At 53.0% G+C, this 19,671-nt stretch overlaps 1 protein-coding gene across 1 annotated transcript in view; it reads left to right on the top strand.

Annotated features, from left to right (window-relative positions):
- The window catches only part of LHX2 (LIM homeobox 2), a 28,562-nt gene extending 9,755 nt beyond the window's left edge, over nucleotides 1-18,807 (top strand). Inside the window, exons 4-5 of the mRNA XM_044440011.1 lie at nucleotides 3,146-3,351; nucleotides 18,018-18,807. Coding sequence (XP_044295946.1) covers nucleotides 3,146-3,351; nucleotides 18,018-18,305 — 494 coding nt within the window. The 3' untranslated portion in view covers nucleotides 18,306-18,807. The remainder of the gene's footprint in view (nucleotides 1-3,145; nucleotides 3,352-18,017) is intronic.
- Nucleotides 18,808-19,671: the final 864 nt, after the last annotated feature.

Here is a 19,671-nt window from a genome sequence, read left to right as displayed (position 1 = left end):
TCTTTCCCAGATCCCCGTTGGAAGCAAAGCTCCACCCACAGTGCAGGGGAGCGGGGCCCTGGTCCCCTCCCCACCCCACCCCACCCCACCCCCCGCAGCCGGGGCCGCAAGACCCACGTCCACTGCTTCTCCGGGCCGGAAGACCCGCCTTAGAGAGAGGGCAAAGGGGGCGAGGAGCGGAGAAGGTTGGCGCTGCCGGGTGCAAGGTCTGGGAAGGCGCCCCCATCCAAAATCAGCTGTCCTGCTGGACCGAGCTCCCCCCGGGGGCAGTCCTCTGAGCTCAGAGGCTGAGGGGCACCAAAAGTTCCAGCAGCGGGGCGGGGGGGCTTGGACTAGCCACGCAGCCCATCTGGGGAGGCGCAATTAGAAACACCACAAGGACCGAGAGGAAGCAACCCCCAGCCCCGAGAGCTGCGGGAGCCGCTTACGCACCAAGGGCCTGCTTGGAGAAAAGCGGCCTTCCTGCTAGAGGGTGAAGAGCAGAGGTGGAGCCGAGCGAGGGCGCACGGAAGCCCTTGTCTGCACCCTGGCTAAACCGGCTTCCGAAGGGCTTGATCTTTTAAGATGCGGGCACAGGGCTCGTGCTGCAGGCTGGCCTGCCCAGAGCCTCCGAGGGCCTGGAAGGTCCTGGCCAGGGCTTTGCCCAGAGACAGGCACATGGCGAAGGGACCCGGCTGTGCCCTGCAAGCCGCCCGGTGCGACTGGACGAGGGCCCGCGAATCAGCTGGCGCTGAGGGCCACCGCAAAGGCGCCCCCTGCAGAACGCCTTGCAGCGAGCCAAGCCGGACGTGGCCAAGGCCCGTGTGGCCAGAAAGGAAGGGGCTCAGGAGAGACACTCCCACCCCTTCCGAAAGGTGGGCGGCTAGCTCCCCTTTGGCTGCCTGGGGGCACCTCTGCCTCGACCGACTGAGGGAAGCTTCCAGACACCCCAGACACTGACTCGGGGCGGCCTCTAGATTTCGATGGAAAGCATTCCAGGAAACACCCTGCAGGCACCAGACCCCAAAGCTCTGGACGCCTCTCACACTCGGCTTATCTGTCTGTTAAATCGTGCAGGCCGTAAAATAGGAGCCTGAGGGACGGCGAAACCAGTGGCCACGGGGTCAAGTAGGAATCCTGGAAGACCACCTTCCGAAAGGACTCCTCCAAGGAGAACCTCAGCCACAACACCATAGCTCTGCCTAGTCCAGGGAGAAGCCCCGGAATCACGCCACGGCTGGTGGTGTCGGGTGCTGCCTCGAGATCCGGCAAGGAGACCCTCTCCTCTTGAGTTCCCAGCACAGATGTCCATTAAGCCAGTCAAAGCCATCTCTAGGGGATGGGATGGGCTTCGGGAGGTGGTTGAGGTCCCGTCAGTGAGGGTGTTCAAGGACAGGCTGGACATGCGCATGGTGGGCATGTCGTGAGCGGAGCCGGCTGGTGCCGGAGGTCAGACTAGATGGCCCGGGAAGCCCCTTCTCTGTTTCTATGTTTCTTGCCAGTGACCAGGTCTAGGTAGTCCAGTTCATGCAGAAATCCTGGAGCTAAGAAGCTCCCATTCGCCCAAAAACCCCCTCCCTTCTGTCACGGCTGCCTTCTCTGAGGCCAACGATGCCGAGTTAGCCTGACAGTTTAGACAACAGGTCTACCTGTGTCTTTCCTGGATGACAGCTGCAAATGGAGCTTCCCTCTCCAGAGGAAGTCTACCTTTCAGTTACCAGATTCAGAAGGCAAAAAAAGGTCAGGCTGCGTGTAGATGTGCTACCACCTCAGTCACTTGAGATCTGGGGTTGCCAGAGACTGTTGTGAAGGAAGAAGGATTTGTGTTTTGATCCAGTGTGGCCCTGGAAAATGGCCCTTTATTCTGAGTTCAGCTCCCGGGTCTTGCCCTACATGTTTGTGAGCGTTTGGTTGCCGCCTGCAGATGATCCATAACTTAGTTCGGTATATTAAGATCCGCAGTTGACTTCCGGGGGTTCCTTATTTACTCAGTAATTTCCAATAGGATAAATTATCTGCATTTGAAATAAGGCTGTGTCAGTGTAGATCCATATCAAAAGTATGTTGAATCTGTGATGATGGACAATTTTAAAAGCCTGGGCAGATATGTTTAGACAGCCGGATCAATAATTCACATTTCAACACTCCCCCGACAGATATTTATCTGATTTCTTTCTCCGTCTCTCTCTCTCTCCCCACCTTTTTTTAGTCATTTGGGTAGAGTGGAAATATAATTATTAAAGAAGAACAGAATAGGAGCCCTTTCGCTATACGGCTTGTTTTAACCTTAGAATGACAGAGAGGAGGAATTCGGGAGGAATCGAGCACTGAAGTAGCCAGTGGACGGCAGGTTGCACCAAAGGCCAGGCGCATGACTCGCGCTTCCCCGTACTTTGCATATGTGGCGCTTGAAAGGTGCACACTCATGCCTCGTTTCCCTTTTAAATTAATTTGTGCCTATCATGCTCACTGTGCAAACGGGTTTTGTTTTTGTTTGGTTTTTTTGGTTAATTATTGAACGGTTTCTTTGTCTCTTTGTGTAAGCTTCATTAGTGAATTTTTTGCGGCCATACCAGGGAACCTTGACGGAAGCTGATTCTAGGAAGCACACGGGGAAAAACGGGGGCCCCAGGCCGGATTTGTAATGGGTGCAATAGGAATTTTCTTGAAGCTGATCTGGTCTTTGATGCAGCCCTGTATCTTTGCAACAGCCCTTCCTTCCCACCTGGCTGCCTTGCGTCAAATGATAGTTGGAAGGCGTTACCAGGCCACACAGTTTCTCCCCATCCGTCCTGCGCACTGACCCCTTAGACAGCGTATTACTTAATGGCCCTCTTTCGTATTTTGTGTAGCCGAGTTTGACAAAAAGAAGACTGCGGCCCTGAATGAGGTTTTCTCTCCCCTCTGAGGCTCGAGTGCGTGCGAGTGCGTGCGTGGGTTGCGGGTTTGCTGTCCCACGAGGCGGCTGGGCAGTGCAAAGTGCGGAATTGTCCCAGTATTGTCTGAGGATCTTTGCCAGAGGGCGGCGTGTGCACGCAGAGGCACGAGACGGGGTGGGAGGGGGAGCAGGTGGCTTTCGTGGGGGGAGAAGAGACAAGTGGCTGGGGGCGAGCGGCCGGGAGAGCCCCCTGGCCTCTTGTGCCTGACCTGCGCCTCTCCCCTGTAGCCCTGAGCTGCAACGAGAACGACGGGGACCACCTGGAGAGAGACCAGCAATACCCCAGCAACCAGAAAACCAAGCGCATGCGGACCTCTTTCAAACACCACCAGTTGCGGACAATGAAGTCTTATTTTGCTATAAACCACAATCCGGATGCCAAGGACTTGAAACAGCTTGCGCAGAAAACGGGTTTGACCAAGAGGGTTCTCCAGGTAAGAAGGCCCCGGGTGGTGGCAGCCCAGAGCCACCCTGCTCTGGAACGCCGGAGAGACAACCTGCAAAGCCTCCGGTGCCGGCTCGAGTTGGTCGCGTCCGTCCGGCTTTGTGTCCCTTCCACAACTTCCGGAAGTGCGCAGGAGGGAGGCTGGCAACAGCTGCAATGCTTGCGTGGCCTCTTGTGTAGCAACCCCCCAGAAGGGTTTGCGATGGGTTGCAAATGTCGAGGTGTCCTGAAATGCCAAGCAGTTGAGGCAGCCTTTCAATGGCCCCTGTACTTTGGGGAGCGAGCTCACACATTCCTGACCGTGAGCTCCCAAAATGAGTCTCCTGACTGTAAGTACAACGCTGTGCACTTGTGAATGCCTGTTGCGCGTGGAACAGGACGCCCGGCGGTGGTTCTGTGTGTGGTAACGACACCTAACGGTGTGCAAGGAGGTGAAGCCGCGACTGAGTGGGCAGAACCCCTTCCAAGCCTGCATAAGGCCCCAAGTCCAGAGTGTTGGCCAGTTGGCACAGGTGGCACTGGAGCAGAGGCACCAGTGGTCTGTCGGTAGCTTCCTCTGTTCTTACTTTAAATCATGAGGACTGGTATCTTTAGTTTTTCGTGTAAGGTCCATAGCTCAGGGGTAAAGCATGCGGAACGTGCCCGGTTTACACCCGGAATCTCCAAGTAGGGCTGGGAAAAATGGCTGTTTGAGATCTCCGGAGACACCGTTGCCAGTCAGTGCTGGCACTACTACATGATGGCCTGACTCGGCCGAAGGAGGCTTCTTTGCTGTGTGTGTGTGTGTTGACGCACTTCCTGGCCGCCCCCAGCAATGGCCGCTGCTCCTAAGGGACGCTGTGGTCCCCGAATCTTCCCAGGACGAGGGCAGGCTGGATCTCGTTCATGCGGCTGCTGTAGTGGGAGCCCCCGTGGTGCTGATGGACATCTGGCTGAGCGTCCTGGCTCTTGGTACCCCAGTACAGAATCCAGACTAGAATCCAGCTCCACGGCAATTTTGCCTGCCCTCCACGCAGTCTGGGGCCGTGGTGTTCAGTGGCCAGATATGGCCTGGAGCTGGCCTGAGCTTGGAGGGGAGACCCTGGGAAACTTGTGTACCCCGCTTGACTTCCGCAATGGGAGAAAGGCGAGGGATAGAGATATAATAGAGGCATAATAGTCTGCCAACTCAGCTGCCAACTCCCAGAGGTCCTTAAATATATACACGATTCGAACAAAAGTGAAATGAGAAAGCATGGCACAAAACCAGCAAGAGGAATAAGGACACCGTTAAGGGTGCCGTTAATAAAAAGCAGCGGCAAAACGGATGGCTGCAGGAGATGTGCCGAGATCTTCAGGCCTTGGAGTTAGAGGAGATGGTGTTCAGTGTAGCCACTGGCTATGCTGTGTAGGGTTGATGGGAGTTGGAATCCAAAGCATCTGGGGCGTCCCAGGTTGCAGAAGGCAGTTCTGATGAATGCCGACCGCTCTGGGAGGCAGGCCAGAAGCAGGGCCGTGCAGCTTGGCGGCTTGGGCAGGCCCATGTTTACTGAGCTAGTGCTAAGCAACAGGGTGCCACTGAGCATATGCAGAGCCTGTGAATTAGTGGACCATTTCAGAACCCAGGCACAGCACTCTTTTCACGAGAGAATCCATTGTTGATTTTCTCCCAGGTGTTCTTCTTCTGCATTTATTTTATTTCGGTGGAGGAAAAAACTTCTTGCTTGATGCTATTCTGAGGGAGACGGAAACCAGAAGCATTTTCTGATCTGCTGCGACTGACCAGAGAAATGTGGATTTGTTAAAGCAGTTCTGTCTACATTGTGCAGATTGTGAGTTGCTTCTCATTCCATGGTCCTCTTGCTGACAGGACTGAATTTTGCTCAGATGCATTCATGAGTATTTGCACAAATTTGTACTTGTGCATTTTGAAGGGAACTGGAATATCCCACATGCTCACACTTCAGTTGTGCAGAGGAGATGTGCATTTTGAGACAGTGTCTTTTTTTTCCTGGTATTTTTTTCTATGGCCAAATCTGTGTAAAATTAGAAAAGCTACAAAAGCTGGGCCTGAAGCCTGTGCAACTCACGCGTTCGGAAAAAGCTGTCGCTGCACAATCTCTTTGTGAACTATTCACGTTCTAGTCCTTTGGGGATCTTGGCGATCCGCACCACTCGTCCAGAGAGCTGTGGGTTACTTGGAATCTCTGGCCAGTGCTAGGTTTGAAAGGATCCAGGGCTTGGGCCCGCAAGACAGGAAGCTGTGCAGATTTGCGTATCTAAGGTACCTTGGCTCTGAAGTCTCTGTGTACGGATCTTCGAAAGACCTTGTTTCCTAAGGGCAACTGCATTTGCAAAAAAAAAAAAAAAAAAGCATGGGCAGAGGATTTGATTTAAGGAAACAAATTCAGGCACAAAAATTCAAGGGTGGGGTAGCAAGAGGGGCAGGCACGCATGGGGGGGGGGAATCAAAGAATCCAGGGCTACCATTTGCAGCAGAGAACCTGAGGGTCGCTGTACCTTCACTTCAGCAAGGCTGGCAGAGCTCCTGGCCTGCCGGGAACTCAGGGCTCCGGCCCGCCTGGGCCGCATCCTGACATTTTGCCGAACACGGGGCCAGCTGGAGCAGGGGCTTGCAAGTCCAGTCCCGTGCTTGGTCGAGAAAAGCTCTTGCATCTTCGGAGGCATTCGTCCGCCACAAACTGTTTGCGCCGCTGCCATTTGTTCTCCGCTGCAAAGCGCATGCTCGGCGGCTCCCGGCCCTGGAAAACTCCGCCAGCTTTGGCCTCCCGGGCATTGTCTCTGCCTTGGACATGAGTGGGCAGGTGTGAGCCGTTGCTTCGCGTGTTTTGTTTATCGGCTCGCTATTGTACAAGGTGCTCGGCCACAGCCGATCTTGCTCCCCGGTTGGGCCTTTTACCAGCTGCGCTTTTTATCCCCCCCACAAATTTCAAGAGAGGATTCGAAGCCTCAGATTTCGGCCTCGGTTTTCCAGCCAATATTGCCACCCATCTTGCAGTCCCAATAAAAGACACACGCTCATCCAAAATAGAATGGAGACCCAGGCAGGAGAGCTGGCTGGGAAACGCTGGGAATTCCAGGACTGTGCTTCTGTCTAAACATGTATAGGATTTTATGCATCCAATCCTAAAGGGGCAACCCACTTGAAATTAAATAGTCAGATAGGGTTTTCCAGTGCCTGGCCACTTCCATTTTTGCATGCCAGAAAAGAAATACAATAAGATCATAGGATTCTAGAGCTAGAAAGGTCTCAAAGGTTGTACTCCTGTCCAACCAACTACAGTATTTCCGACAAGTCTCAGAAGCAAGCTAAATGTTGGCAACAGCCCTAGAGCTGGCTTTCTCTTTGGGGTCCCTCAAAGCAACGTCCAAATGTGTTTTAACAGTAACAGGTCCAACCCTCAGAACATTCTCATGCGGTTGCAGGTTCACCACACACAAAAGAGAATCTGTGTTTGTCTGCAACCTGTACAGCAGGAAACATGCTTTTGTTGAAATGTTTTGCTTTGCTTTCATTTAAAATATCCCCAGGCTTCGTCTGAGGGCAGTCTCCCCCCACGACGTCTGATAGCATTAAAATTAATGTTAAATTAAAATTCATATACTATAGCCCCAATGCCAAAACAAGGTAACTGACATTCACAAAAACCTGATGAAGTCACGTGGCCAAAGGCTCGGTCACACAAAGAAACATCACATTAAAACCCCCACAGCGGGGAAATTAAAACACAATAAAGAGAAATAAGTTTGCAGCACAGGGTGGACCCATAGCCCCCATTCACCCAACACAGTGTCAAATTTTGCACTGCTTTTCTTGGCTGTCACTGCTTTTCAACCTTTTTTATCCCAAGGTCGAAATTCCACATTGGAAATGTGGTTGAGACTAGCTGGGGGGGGGGGGGGCGTAAAGGGGTCAGGGCCACACGCGCCAAAATTATCCACTTTACTGCAGGTCGAAGGGCTGAGCTGGCAGCCAAGCCGGGAGAGGTATTTGCACGTTTTTAAAGATGGGGACAAACAGCACAAGGGGCCAAGGGAAGGAAGAGCACCGCCTGGGCTGAGAGGGGAGCGCCACGTGGCCTCTTCACAATCCACTTGCAGAGCCCCACGGACTAATTCGCCTCGGAATCCAAGTTTCGTAAATCAGCAGTAATGAATCGATCCCGCTCGGGCAGCAAATCGAGGGCGGCTGCTAAGAGTGACGTCCGTCCGCGGGGGCCTGGGCTCCTGCCCGGCGCGTCGTGCCCGCGCCCCTCCCGGGAGGCTTCCGGGGGCGGCGCAAGGGAGCCCCTTCCAACAAGCCGCGGGGGCGCAGACCGCGGGAGGCCCCAACCGGCCGTCCACCGGCTGGGGGGCTTGCCTGGCCCCGAGCGGGGCGAGGGAGGCCCGGCCGGGCTGGGTCCTGGTGCCCGCCCGCCTGGGGCGGCACTGGGAGTATCTGCTGCAGCGCGGCGGCTCGGCCTGGCCTACCTCGCAGGGCTGTTGGGGGACACAAGCGCGCAGCATGGCGGGTGCTTTGCGCGGGGGGGGGGGCGCCAGCGCCGGGCACGGCCGAGCCGGGCTCCGTGGGGAAGCGCGCAGGGGAAGTGCGCTGCGCTGCGCAGCGCAGCGCAGCGCAACGCAACGCAACCCCACGCCACGCCCGGACAACGAGGCGGCCGCCGCGCCCCCGCCGGGAGGAAGAGCCCGAGGAAGAGGAAGAGCCCCGCGCGCACAGGAGGCGCCCCCCGCCCCGCCCCGCCCCGCCCCGCGGCCGCGACGCCTACCTCGCTTCCCACGTGGCGCCGACTCGCGTCTCCGCCGCAGCTGCGCAGGCCGGGCCGGTGCAGCTGGGGAAGCGGCGCGGGAGGAAACGCCGCCCTGGGCGGTTAGAGGAGCAGCCCGTCCTCGGCAGAGACCGGGAAAGGAGACCGCGGGGGGGGGGGTCTACCCAGAGCAAAGCGGCAGGGACCCCGGCGGGAGAAGGGCTTCCCAGGCTTGCGGCAACCAAAGGAAGGACGAAGCCGCCGGAATGGGACCCCCCCCCCGCCCCACTACGAGGAACGGGCGAGCACGTGTGCAGCAGCGGCCTTGCAAGCAACAGGTGTGCGGTTTACCTGGAGCCAAGTTCGAGGACGTGACTGATAGATGCCCACAACTCCTAAAACCTGCCCATGAGGACCCCTTCCTTCTCACCTGTGTGGGAGCACCTGCCAGCCACAAGGACTATAACAGGCTTCAAACCTCTGGGCAGGAAAATTAAGGACACGGGCGCCCTGATAGTCCTCCCCCAAATCCTGCCAGTTAAGAGAAGAGGAAACAACAGAGAAAAAAATACTCCCAAGTAAATGCCTCGTTAAGGCAGTGGTGCCAAAGAGAGAAATTTGGTTTCTGGGACCAAAAGATAAGCTTCTTGGATGAAGGACAACTTGCAAATGATGGTTGCATCTCTCAAAGTGCGGAAAACAAGTCCTTGGCCGCAAAGGAAAGACCCTCAACAGGAGGGCTTTAAATTAGATCACATGGGGAGGAAGATGTACAAAGACGCAGGATAACAGGAAATGAAATAAGCCCCACAGGAGAGCAAAACTCTCTAATAAGAACTAATAGCAACATACCAAAGAACCCAGAAACAAAACCAGGTTATACCCCTAGTGAACCGTGATGTTTCTACACCAGTGCCTGGAGCATGGGTAACAGACAACATGAACTCGAGCTCGAATACATGAGGGCAGCTGCGATCTTGTGGCAATTACTGAAATGTAGTGGGAAGATTCTCATAGCTGGAGTTCAAAAATAGATTGGTTCAAGTGCTTCAAGAAAAATAGAAGGGATAAAAGGGGGGGAGGAGTCGCACGACGAGGAGTTATTATATCCGCAATTACAGGAGCAAGAGCTAAGTGCATCTAGGTCAGCCGAAGAGGAGCCAAACCCAAAAGCAACATCGGCGCCTGCTTGTTGTTGTTATTGCGAAGTCGTGTCCGACCCATTGCAACCCCATGGACAATATTCCTCCAGGCTCGGCGCCTGCTACCATCCACCAAATTAAGGAGAAGATGACATTATCTTCAAAAAACAAGTAGCCAGTGGGGAAACAAGACGCGATGTGGTCATCATGAGCGATTTCAGCTTCCGGGATGTTTGTTGGGAGAGACGTTCAGCCAAGCACGGACCCTCTAGGAGATTCCTCACACGTGTAGCTGGTGACTTCCTCTAGCAGAAAGCGGAGGACAGGACGAGGGGGCTTCACTACACTGAATACGAACCGACAAAGTTGATTTTCTAGATAGAAGAAAGCCATGGGTTTCCTAGGTGAAAGCAACCACATCGGTCTTGAATTCCCTATTAAGAGGATGGCAAATTCCTGCTGTGGCCAAACACGTATCCTTGACTTCAGAAGGTCCAAGATTAAGGAATTCAAGTCAGTGATAAGGAAAGTCATCCTAAAGGAGAGAAGACTCCAGGAGGGATGGGAAATCTTTAAAAAAGAAATTCTTAAAGCACTACAACAACTACTTTTACAGCAAAGTAAAAGAATAGAAAACCACACAAAAACAAAAAACTCAGCTGCACATAATGGAGATTGTGGAGACCACTTAAAAGCTAAGAGGAACACGAGGAGGTGCAAAGGAGGCCCAAGGCTCGAAAGACGGGGATGGAGTCAGGAAGGATAATGCGAGTTATGAACTGAGATTGGCGAGGTGTGCTAAAAATAAGAAAGCCGTTTACGTACAAAATAATAGACAAACGAAAGAGAGGGCCGTACAGCAACGCATCAAGGGCAGATGGCAAGGAGAAGGCAGAGGTGTTCTACTTCGGCTCAGTCTTCTCCCACAAAGGAAAAGGAGGCCTGCCTACGGAGGAGGAAACGCAAAATGGAAAGGAAGGATGGCGGTCCCAGATCAACAGCGAAATGGTCAAGGAGCACCTGGAAGAGCTAGATGCACTCAGATCTCCAGGACCTAATGCTCTCCATCTCGGAGTAATAAAGGAACTGGCCCAAGAGCCCTCTGAGCTCCTATGTGTCCTATTTGAGAACTCCTGGAGGACAGAGGACGTGCCAGATGTCCGGAGGAGTACTGACGTGGTCCCTTTCCACAAGCAAGGGCAGAAAGATGGAGTGGGCAACTATCGACCAGTTAGTCTAAGCTCAGTCCCTGGGAAATTACTGGAACGTATCATTAACAATTCAGGCTGCATGTACTTGAAGGAAATGTGATAAACAGAAGCCAGCATGGATTTCCGAAGAATAAGTCATGCCAAAGAGACCTAATCTCATTCTTTGAGTTACCACCCAAATGCACAGAAGAAATGCAGTGGGCATAAGTTACCTGGACTTTAGTAAAGCTTTTCAAAGTGTCCCATGACATTCTAATAAATAAATTGCATCAATGCAAGATGAGGAATATTTAGCTCAGCGATACCGAGAGTGAAAGGGACATCTTGAAGTTGGTGTAAACAGCAAGCTGAATTTGAGCCAGCAGCACGATGTATCCGCAAAAAAGCCAAACGTTATTTTGGGATGCATGAACAGAGGCATCACTTCCAGAAAAAGAGAAGCACTTGTTTGCCTCTACTCTGCATCAGTCGGACCTCACCTGGAATACAGCGTTCAGTTTTGGGCACCCAGGTTTAAAGAGGATGCCGATCGTCTGAAAAGGTTTCAGAGGAGGGCAGTGAAGATAGGAGTCTGAAGGAACTGGGCCCGGTCAGCCTTGAGAAGAGAAGACTCTGAGGCAACATTCTGCAAAGGTTGCCACAGAGGAGGAGGAAGAGATTCTCAGGCATCCCAGATTGTAGGACATGGAACAATGAATTTAAACTACAGTACACCAGGTGTAGGCTAGACGCAAGCAAGAATTTCCTGCCTGTGAGGGCAATACGACAGCGGAACCAGTTGCATGGGAGGGTTGTGTGCTCCTCCACACTAGAGGCATTCAAGGAGAAAACAGGCAGTTAGTGCAACTGGCGTTGAACCCAATGGCCTTCTTGGCCCCTTCCAACCCTACGCACCTACGATTCTACGAAATTCGAGTTGGGACATTTCACCATTGCAGCACAAAACAGCTCCTCATTGCACTGAAAACATGCAGGAAGCTCAGAAGAGCCAGCAGTCTCTACGCCCTTTCACCCTTCTGTGGTGTCTTCTGTGGCAGGTTCAGTCCAGTCCTGGATCCTGGGATTCTAGCAGAGGAAGCAGGTTCTCCTTTTGTACTAAGAACATCGGCTAATCAGGGAAGTTACGGAAATGGCAAGAGTGGAATACGTGCAAAATGGAAACAGCTGTCAAACTAGGCTGGGGGTGTCTAACTTGCAGCCGGGGGGCAGCATGCACCCACAAATTCCTGATCGTCCCGCCACCTGTACACTCCGCTTTCTCTCCCAGAAATTCTCATAAAGACCACGAAATGCAGCACAGAGTCAAAAGACTTTGGACTTCCTAGATACACTATAAAAGTATAAAAGTTTAAAACTACAGTATAAAATAGTAGTAAAAACCTAAGTAAAACCTCGCAACAATGCGAAGATTTGAAACAGATTTAAAACCTATATTTAAAATACTTTCTGGAATTGTACGTACATTTGATCATACAGAATTATGGAAGTTGCTGGCAAATAGATACAAGTAGGCAACGTTAAACAACATTTATATATGTCTGCCTCTTTCTGGCCTCTGCTGCACAGCTTTCCCTTTTTGGAGTGGGGAGGGGGTATTTTGCTCAGTGGGTGCATGTTTTTCTTAGCTCGGCATACAAAGTATTTCATGCCAGCAGATCCACAAATTGCATACCTTTCTGAAGTGGGGGGGTGCCATTGCAGTTTGTCAGTGCGTGGCTAATCCACAGGATCTGTGCATCCCAGTTTGGAAGGGCTGCAAGAGGACCATTCTCTGTCTGAAGAGAGGCACTGCCCAATCCAAGCCTGGTTTTCGGGTAAAGAGGGTCTTGAAGGCCCTCATTTATAGCTAGCAGAAATGTCACTCTTCCACTTCCACTTCCGGCAAATTTAGGCGGCACAGAGTGATGCTAACATGTTAAACCCTTTCAGATATTAAAGAGCAGTGAAATTAATACGCAGGATTTTTGAGGAATTGTTTGACCCCTGAGTGGCTGCAGGGCAACCCAAGGGCTTTGCTGCACCAGTTTCCCTAGATGTTGGGTTCCAGTTCCCAGATTCTCCCAACTACCTGGGAGTCCTATAGGCGGGGAAGCAAGCTTGGGTATTAGGTAGCTCCCCTGCCCAATGGCCAGGAGTGCTGGAAGCTGAAGTACGAAGCTTCTGCAGGTGTATTTTCTGCCACAGGTAGGGAGGTCTGGGTCTGTCCAGGAAAGCAGAAGATAAGCTCAATATTCCAGGCAAGTCTCGTAGCTCTTGGTAGATCTGTTTACACGGTTGTCAAGAGGGCAGGTTTGCATTTCATTCATTCATTCATTCATTTTTCGATTTATATCCTGCCTTTTTCCTACAAAGGGCTCAAGGCAGCTGACATCATTCTCCTCCTCCATCTTATCCTCACAACAACAACCCTGTGAGGTAGGTTGGCCCAAAGCCACTCAGTGGGCTCCATGGCTGAGCGGGGACTAGAACCCAGATCGCCTGAGTCCCAGTCCCAGGCTCTTCACCCCGACACCACACGTCCTGCAGTCGATTGCACAGGAGCAGAAATCAATCAGATACAGAATCCAATTTCATAAGCATGAAGTGCAACCTTTTTCCTTTGGAGAGCAAGTTTCTAGCCCTTGTGAAACTATGAGGAAATGCTTGCAATATGTCAGCAGCGCCTGATGAAGTCCGGGAAGCTGATCGTTGCGTAATACCTTCAGGCATTTGGCCTCAGTGCTTGGCTTAGCTCTGTGTCCTTCCTATGCCCCCAACCAAATCGTGTCTGATAAGTAGCAGAAAAAATACAGAAGAGAACATTTGGATGTCTTGGCATAGAATTATATTTTATCCTAAGGAGGGAAGGCCCTGGGCAAAGGTGAGGTTTGTTGTCCGTTAAGGTCCCTTCCCTTCAGATGTATTGGACTATAATTCCCATCATTCCCAATCAGCCACAGGGAAGGTGATATTCAGGCTTTCCAGATGGTTTATTTCCAGGACAAGGAACTCCAAGTGGAACTTGCAATAAAATGTCACAGTGCTGAAGAGGCTGCATTCAGAGCTTCAGTGAGCCACATGCTTTTCCAGGTTCCCCTGATTTATTTATTTTATTTACATTTATTTATAGACCGCCTATAATTGCCGAGGCCTTCCTAGACGGCTTACAATGACCCATTATTCTTCCTCTGATTTTTCCTCCTACCAGCTCCTACGAACTCAAAACTGTGTGGCTTCCAGGCCCATTGGTGGGGCCGGGAGGGGGGGGGGGAATGCTTTGCCCTCCCCCAGCTTTTCTAGGTATTTATGTAAAACTTTGGTATACCATCTACTACCTTGTGGTTTCGGCACGGTCGGGCTTCTCCCAGGCTTGCTGATTCTGTCCCCTTCGGCTGCCTGGCGCTCTTTTGGCTCCACAGGGATCCAGACATGGAGAAAGGACTTCTCAATTCGTATATGTCTCGAAAAGGTTGAGAGTCCGACCATTTTCTGGTCTCCTCAGATGAATTCCTTGGGGAGGCTTAGCCTCTCTCGCAGCTTCGTTGGCACAATCGAGAGAGTCAGGGCGAGCTGAAAGATCTGCAAAGCTGCACATGACCTGGGTCTTTTAACTGGCCATTTCCATTCAGAGCTGGGTACAGGAATAAAGCTGCTTTATGCTGAATGAGACCTTCGCCCCATCTAACCCAGTGCTGCCAACACTGACTGGCGGCAGCAGCTCTTCAGACTTTCAGGCAGGAGTTTCTGCAGCCTTCCCTGGAGATGCAGCTGAGAACAGACTTGGGGCCTTCTGGACGGAAAGCGTGTGCTCAGCCACTCTGCCGTTGTCCTAAAGATAAAGCACGTTTCCAGTCCTCATGTTTCTGAATAAGGAAACGCGAGCTGAGATGAAAACATACGGGGGTCAAGCCCTCCGTTCTCTTAGCAGTGTGTGGTCACCACACCACAACGGCCTTCCAGGGGGTCAGGCAGGGGCTTCGTCAGCCCTAGGTGGAATCCCTACACGCCAAAGGGGACTCTGCCCCCCAGCTGAGGCGCCTGTGGGGAGGTGCTCCTGGCTCTGGTGGAACCCTCACATGGATTGGTTTATCCTCAAAAGGGAGCACGAGTCCACCTTTCCACTTCCTTGGGAAAGGCTCCAGCGGTCAAGCCGTAACAAGGAACACAACGCAAGCGTCACAACTGTGAAGTGCCCACGGGAAGCATGTAAGATTGGAGCTGCCCCTCGCCCCGGCATTGCGGTGTCCACACGACACTCACGGCAGGGTGACAAATGGCTGCTGCGACGGCCCTGCATCTTCCCGCTGCCCCGACAGCTTCTGGTTTCCTGGCCCTTGGGCAGTTTCCAGGCAGGATGAAAAACGACTCGTGAATGCACAAAAACAACACCGAAGGAAGAGTGTGGCCTGTGTCAGCCGAGAAACATCACAAGGGGGTGAAGCAGCTCGCTGATTTTTATACATAACACATCTTTCCTGTGTTGAGGTTTTTGGCTAAAGATTCTTTTCTGTATTCTGTAAACCCTTCACCTGCTGATATCTAGTTTGGCTATGCAAGAACTGACACTTGAGATGGATCACGAGAAGGATGCAACCTTCTGCAGCCTGGGGGTTCACAGATGTGGGACTATTTTGCGTTTCATCACATTTCATTGCATTTCAAAACTTCTTGCTAGCTGAAGCTCCCTGCATGGTTTATAGGCAGGCCACCCCTGCAGTAAAATTCTGCATTTTTTAATATGCAACATTTAAAAACAATTTGCCAGGCATTACGACTCAAAGGCCATAGCTTTATTTATTTGCTTGTTTGTTTATTTAAAGCTTTTCTAGGCCTTCCACTGCAAGCGTCTTGGGATGGCTTACAAGGAAAGAAAAAAAATGAAAATATAGAACAAAACAAGACACTTGCATCCAACCTCAATAATAAAACCCAGAATAAAACCAATTAAACATTAAAATGCCAGGGCAATCAAAAGGGTTTCACCGGATGCCGAGAAGAATAAAGCGATGGTGCCAGGCGAACCTTCCTGGGGAGCAAGTTCCAGAGTCGGGGCGCCACCACTGAAAATTATTTGCACCCCGGGTCCACAATCCTGCAGTGTCGGAGGTGGGGCTCCAATGGACAAGCACACCCAGCTCCCTGCAGCTAGTGCAAAGCAGGCCATGCTGGCTGCCTTCCTCGTGGTTGCAGAAGGGTGGGGGGGCCGGGAGTACCTTGCTGTGGGGCAGAGAGGCGAGGAGGTTGGGGCTGAGAACTCGCACCGGTTCCTGCTGCCTTCCCTCCCTCTCGCTGGCAGTTTACTGAAGCAGCTGAAAGCAGATGGCAGGATAAAATATGGGCATGCCGCTGCGGCTCATTCCAAAGGAGGACCACCTGGAAGCCTCTGAAGGCGAAGGCTTCCAGGTGAGCAGCACGGAACGCACCTGACTGTGCAAACCATTGCAATCCATGTTCAGACCCATGACTAAGTCTGGTCTTGCGGTCCCATCCCCAAAAGGAAGGAGACTAAGATGTAGAAAAGTTTGCGTGGCTTAAAAGAAGGTGAGATGAACTTTCGGAGGATAAATCTGCGCGACTTCAAGTCACCGGTCCTGTAAAGCCGCGAAGAGCATCAAATTCTTCCTGCCTCTGAGAAAGTGGCTGAAGGGGATGTGAGAATGAAGCCGCCAGCCTCGTGAGGTGCTCCAGGCTTTTGCCGGCCAAGGCTCCCAAACGGCCAGAGTGTGAGAGCTTTTCTGGGCCGGTGGACCAGCCAGCTGGACAGCCTGTCTTGCTGGGGAAAAGCTGCAGTGCTGTCCCCGGCCATCCACAGGCATGCACCGCAGCACAAGAGTCCGAGGGCCGCCTTCCAGTAAACTCTAGTGGGGGCTTCAGGTCCCAGACCCCTGCGCTTGCTGCCACAACGGCTGCGTAGAGACCCCAGACCTGTGGAACGCCACCGACGTGGCAGCAACTGCAAGAGTCCAGAGTGGAAGGCTTCCCAGCCAGGCATGTATTCCAGCTGTGCAGAACCCTTTTGGATCTGCGGGCCGTGTACAAATTCAGAGAATCACTCCAGAGCCGCTTTCCGGCGACAGGGCAAACACGGCAGACAAAAGTGGCCGGGAGAAGGCACAGCAGAGGCACTTCCGGCCTCTCTCCTCCCTGGCTCCCTCTCCTGCCACGTTTCCTCTCCTGCTGAAGATGGGCACACGAGAGGGCGTTTGCAGCGCTGCTGAGCCATCCAGCCGACGGCTTCAGAACCAAACAAAAACAAGGCGTATCATTTATTCATCTAACCTACTTTTACGCTGCCTGGTCTGTAAGCGGGTTACATCAAAAATGCAATATGCAGAGGGTATGTAGAAAGCATGCAAAATAATAAACCCGTTGGAAGCGTTGCAAGAACAGGAGAAGAAACCCGGGCACGATTGAGGGTGCTCCAGGCAGGCCGTCACAAGGTGTTGGAGCCTGCCTTCAACAGGGAAATGGGCCAGCTTTGTTCAGCCGGATGCGATGCTGAGAGTCGCTGTTTTTCACCATAACGTGCAATTGCATTTCCTATCACCCCCTTCGCTCCAAAAGCTCCAAACACTGAGATAAGCTTTGCCCAGCCGTTATCAATATTTATTAGTGTGCATTTAAAATTTACATGATAATTACAATCCATGATATAAAATATGGCTCCAGGCAGCATAAATACAGATACCTATTTTATGTTGATAAAGCATCCATATTACAGCAAGCGGAACAGCCAGTGTTCGTTTCGTGGTCCTCTCTTTCAAAACTCAATAAAAGGCTGTCCATTGGCCACTAATTTAGCTTCTGCTGCCTGACACCCCTTCATCAAACCCTTTCACTTCAGCACCCGCAATGGTCTTAGATCCCCTTCTGTTGCAAGTCAGCAGAAGCAGCCCGTCATGTGCCAGGCCCACGAGGGTGTGACACGCGGGTTACGGCTCCCACTTAGCTGGATGGATCTCCCTGGCGTCGATAGGACTGCGGTCACCCTCTGCTGGAAGCTCTTGGGGCAATTTGCTTTCCTGCACATTACAACAGAACCGTAAGGCTGGTTCTGCAAGGGGGGGCATGCAGTTCCCTTCTTGCCGAGGAAGGCGCGCTGTTGGAATCGGCTGCCTGGGTGAGAGGCGCCCCTGGCATCTGGAGTCCAGGGGCTCACCTGAGCTACCTGGGTTGTGGATCTATCCCATGTGGCTGACCCCAGGGAGAGCGGTGGCCCACCAGAAGGCCACTGACCAGAGTCCCTGGCACACCTCCTCCCCTCCTCCATTGCAAGCTGTGTTGTCCCTTGATTTTTGCTCTGCCCTCGACAACGGTGGTGGTGGGGAGGTGAGCAGGAAGTGCCCAGCCAGACCAGCAAGTGTTGCACAGGTGAGGGAAGGGCCCAGGAGCACGAGGGGCCGGTGGGCACGGCCACGAGTCACGGGGTGAAGGGCCCCGGAAGCCTCTCGCTCCAGGCCCTCAGAAGGCCGGAGCTGCCATCATGCAGGCCTTCCATGCTGCACGGGGGCCAGAAACAAACCCAGACCCTCATAACTCCTGTCTCTTCTTCTCCCCCTTCCCGTGGAACGGCTGTAGGTCTGGTTTCAAAACGCGAGGGCCAAATTCAGACGGAACCTCCTACGGCAGGAGAACACGGGGGTGGACAAGACCTCCGACGCGACGCTCCAAGCTGGCACGCCGTCGGGCCCCGCCTCGGAAATCTCCAACACCTCCATGAGCCCGTCCAGCACCCCAACCACCCTCACGGACTTGACAAACCCCAGTATGCCATCGGTCACCTCCGTCCTGAGCTCGGTGCCTGGGCCCTTGGAAGTCCACGAGTCGCGAAGCCCTTCACAGACAACACTGACAAACCTTTTCTGATGACTCTCTCTCTTTTTCTTTTTTAAAAAGGAGATTACTCTTAGTTGAATTCCAAGTGTATTTTCTAAACTAGAGGAGTTCTCACAGCGGGACTAGCCACAACTTAGGATCTTTCCGGGCAGCGGGAGAACAGCCGCGTGGCTCATTCTGGTGCGGGAGCCACGGCGGACGGCGGATTAACTCGGAGGAACGATTTGCCACACAACATTTGTGTCAGTGTACAGATCCGTGGACGGGGCAAGGGAAACCGCGTTTAATTTAAGTTGGCGAAAGCTTCTGTAAGATTCAAAGACTGCCCATGTGCCTTATATATTGTTCCCCCGTTCTTTCGATCACGTATCTCCCCAAACTCACATTTTTCCCGGCCACCACTGTTTCCTCTCTGTATATTTATGACCAGGGCAAAGAACAAACAAACAAACAAAAAAGGAGAAAAACAGAACGAAAGGAAGAAAATGTTGATAAGAGTTTTGTTACTTTGAATTAGTCCTAAGCCCTTCATTGGTTGTTCTGATGTTTTAGAATTTTAAAAAGTGGAAAAGTCTGTTCAGCTATCAGAATTTGTAAAAATCTAACCAGTAATAAAACCACTTATGGAAACTACCCCCCATGTTCTTGCTGGTGGAAAGACCGGGGTGCACAGCTTCGGGTGCTGGAGCCAAGAAAGAGTAAGGGGAATGGTACAGAAGCTTGCAGTATGGCAAGAAAGAGGGGGAAGAAGCTGGGCCCCAGGGGAAGGACAGAGCAAGGAGGCCTCGGGGAGCCGTCCTTGGCACTGCCCAAATGCCGCCCGGGCCCAGGCCGAACATGAAAGGTGCTGCACCCACGGTGGGTGGCTTTCAGCACCATGGATAGATCCCAGCAGAGGTTGCCCCATCCCACCAGCCTCTGCCGGAGGAGATGCCACGGACCAGTTGCGAAGGGCGGGTTGCATCTGGCATGGGAGCTCTCAGCAGCGGCAACCCAGCCCCGAAGCAAGGTGGGGCAGCAGGCAGACGCTGGGGGGCAGCAGCCGGGCCTCCAGGGAGAGAACCTGCGGCCATGTCCGAGAATCCAAGAGCGGCGATGCCGGGGGCTGGCGCTCCCCTGCTAGCAGAGTCTTGCCCTGAACGCTTGCCCCAGGGCCACCAGGCTGGGGCAGGCTGGGCAGCAGGCAGGTGGGTGATGTGCCCCGACAAGAGGGGCAGAGCTGGGTGGCCCTTCTGCCCCCGCCTGCTTTGCCTCTTCTCAACCAGCCTTGTGATGCGGCTCTGGCTGGATGTGCCAAGCAGGGCCGGCCCTACCATAAGGTGGGGTGGTGCAACTGCCTCGGGTGGCAGGTGTTGGGAGGCGGTGGTGGGGGGGCCAGCAGGGGACCCTCTTCCGG

Source organism: Varanus komodoensis, unplaced genomic scaffold (assembly GCF_004798865.1).
Source record: "Varanus komodoensis strain SLA01 unplaced genomic scaffold, ASM479886v1 scaffold36, whole genome shotgun sequence".
NCBI classification, from domain to species: Eukaryota; Metazoa; Chordata; class Lepidosauria; order Squamata; family Varanidae; genus Varanus; species Varanus komodoensis.
The sequence above is the reverse complement of the archived record's forward strand: the minus strand, read 5'-3'. Positions and strand labels throughout refer to the sequence as shown.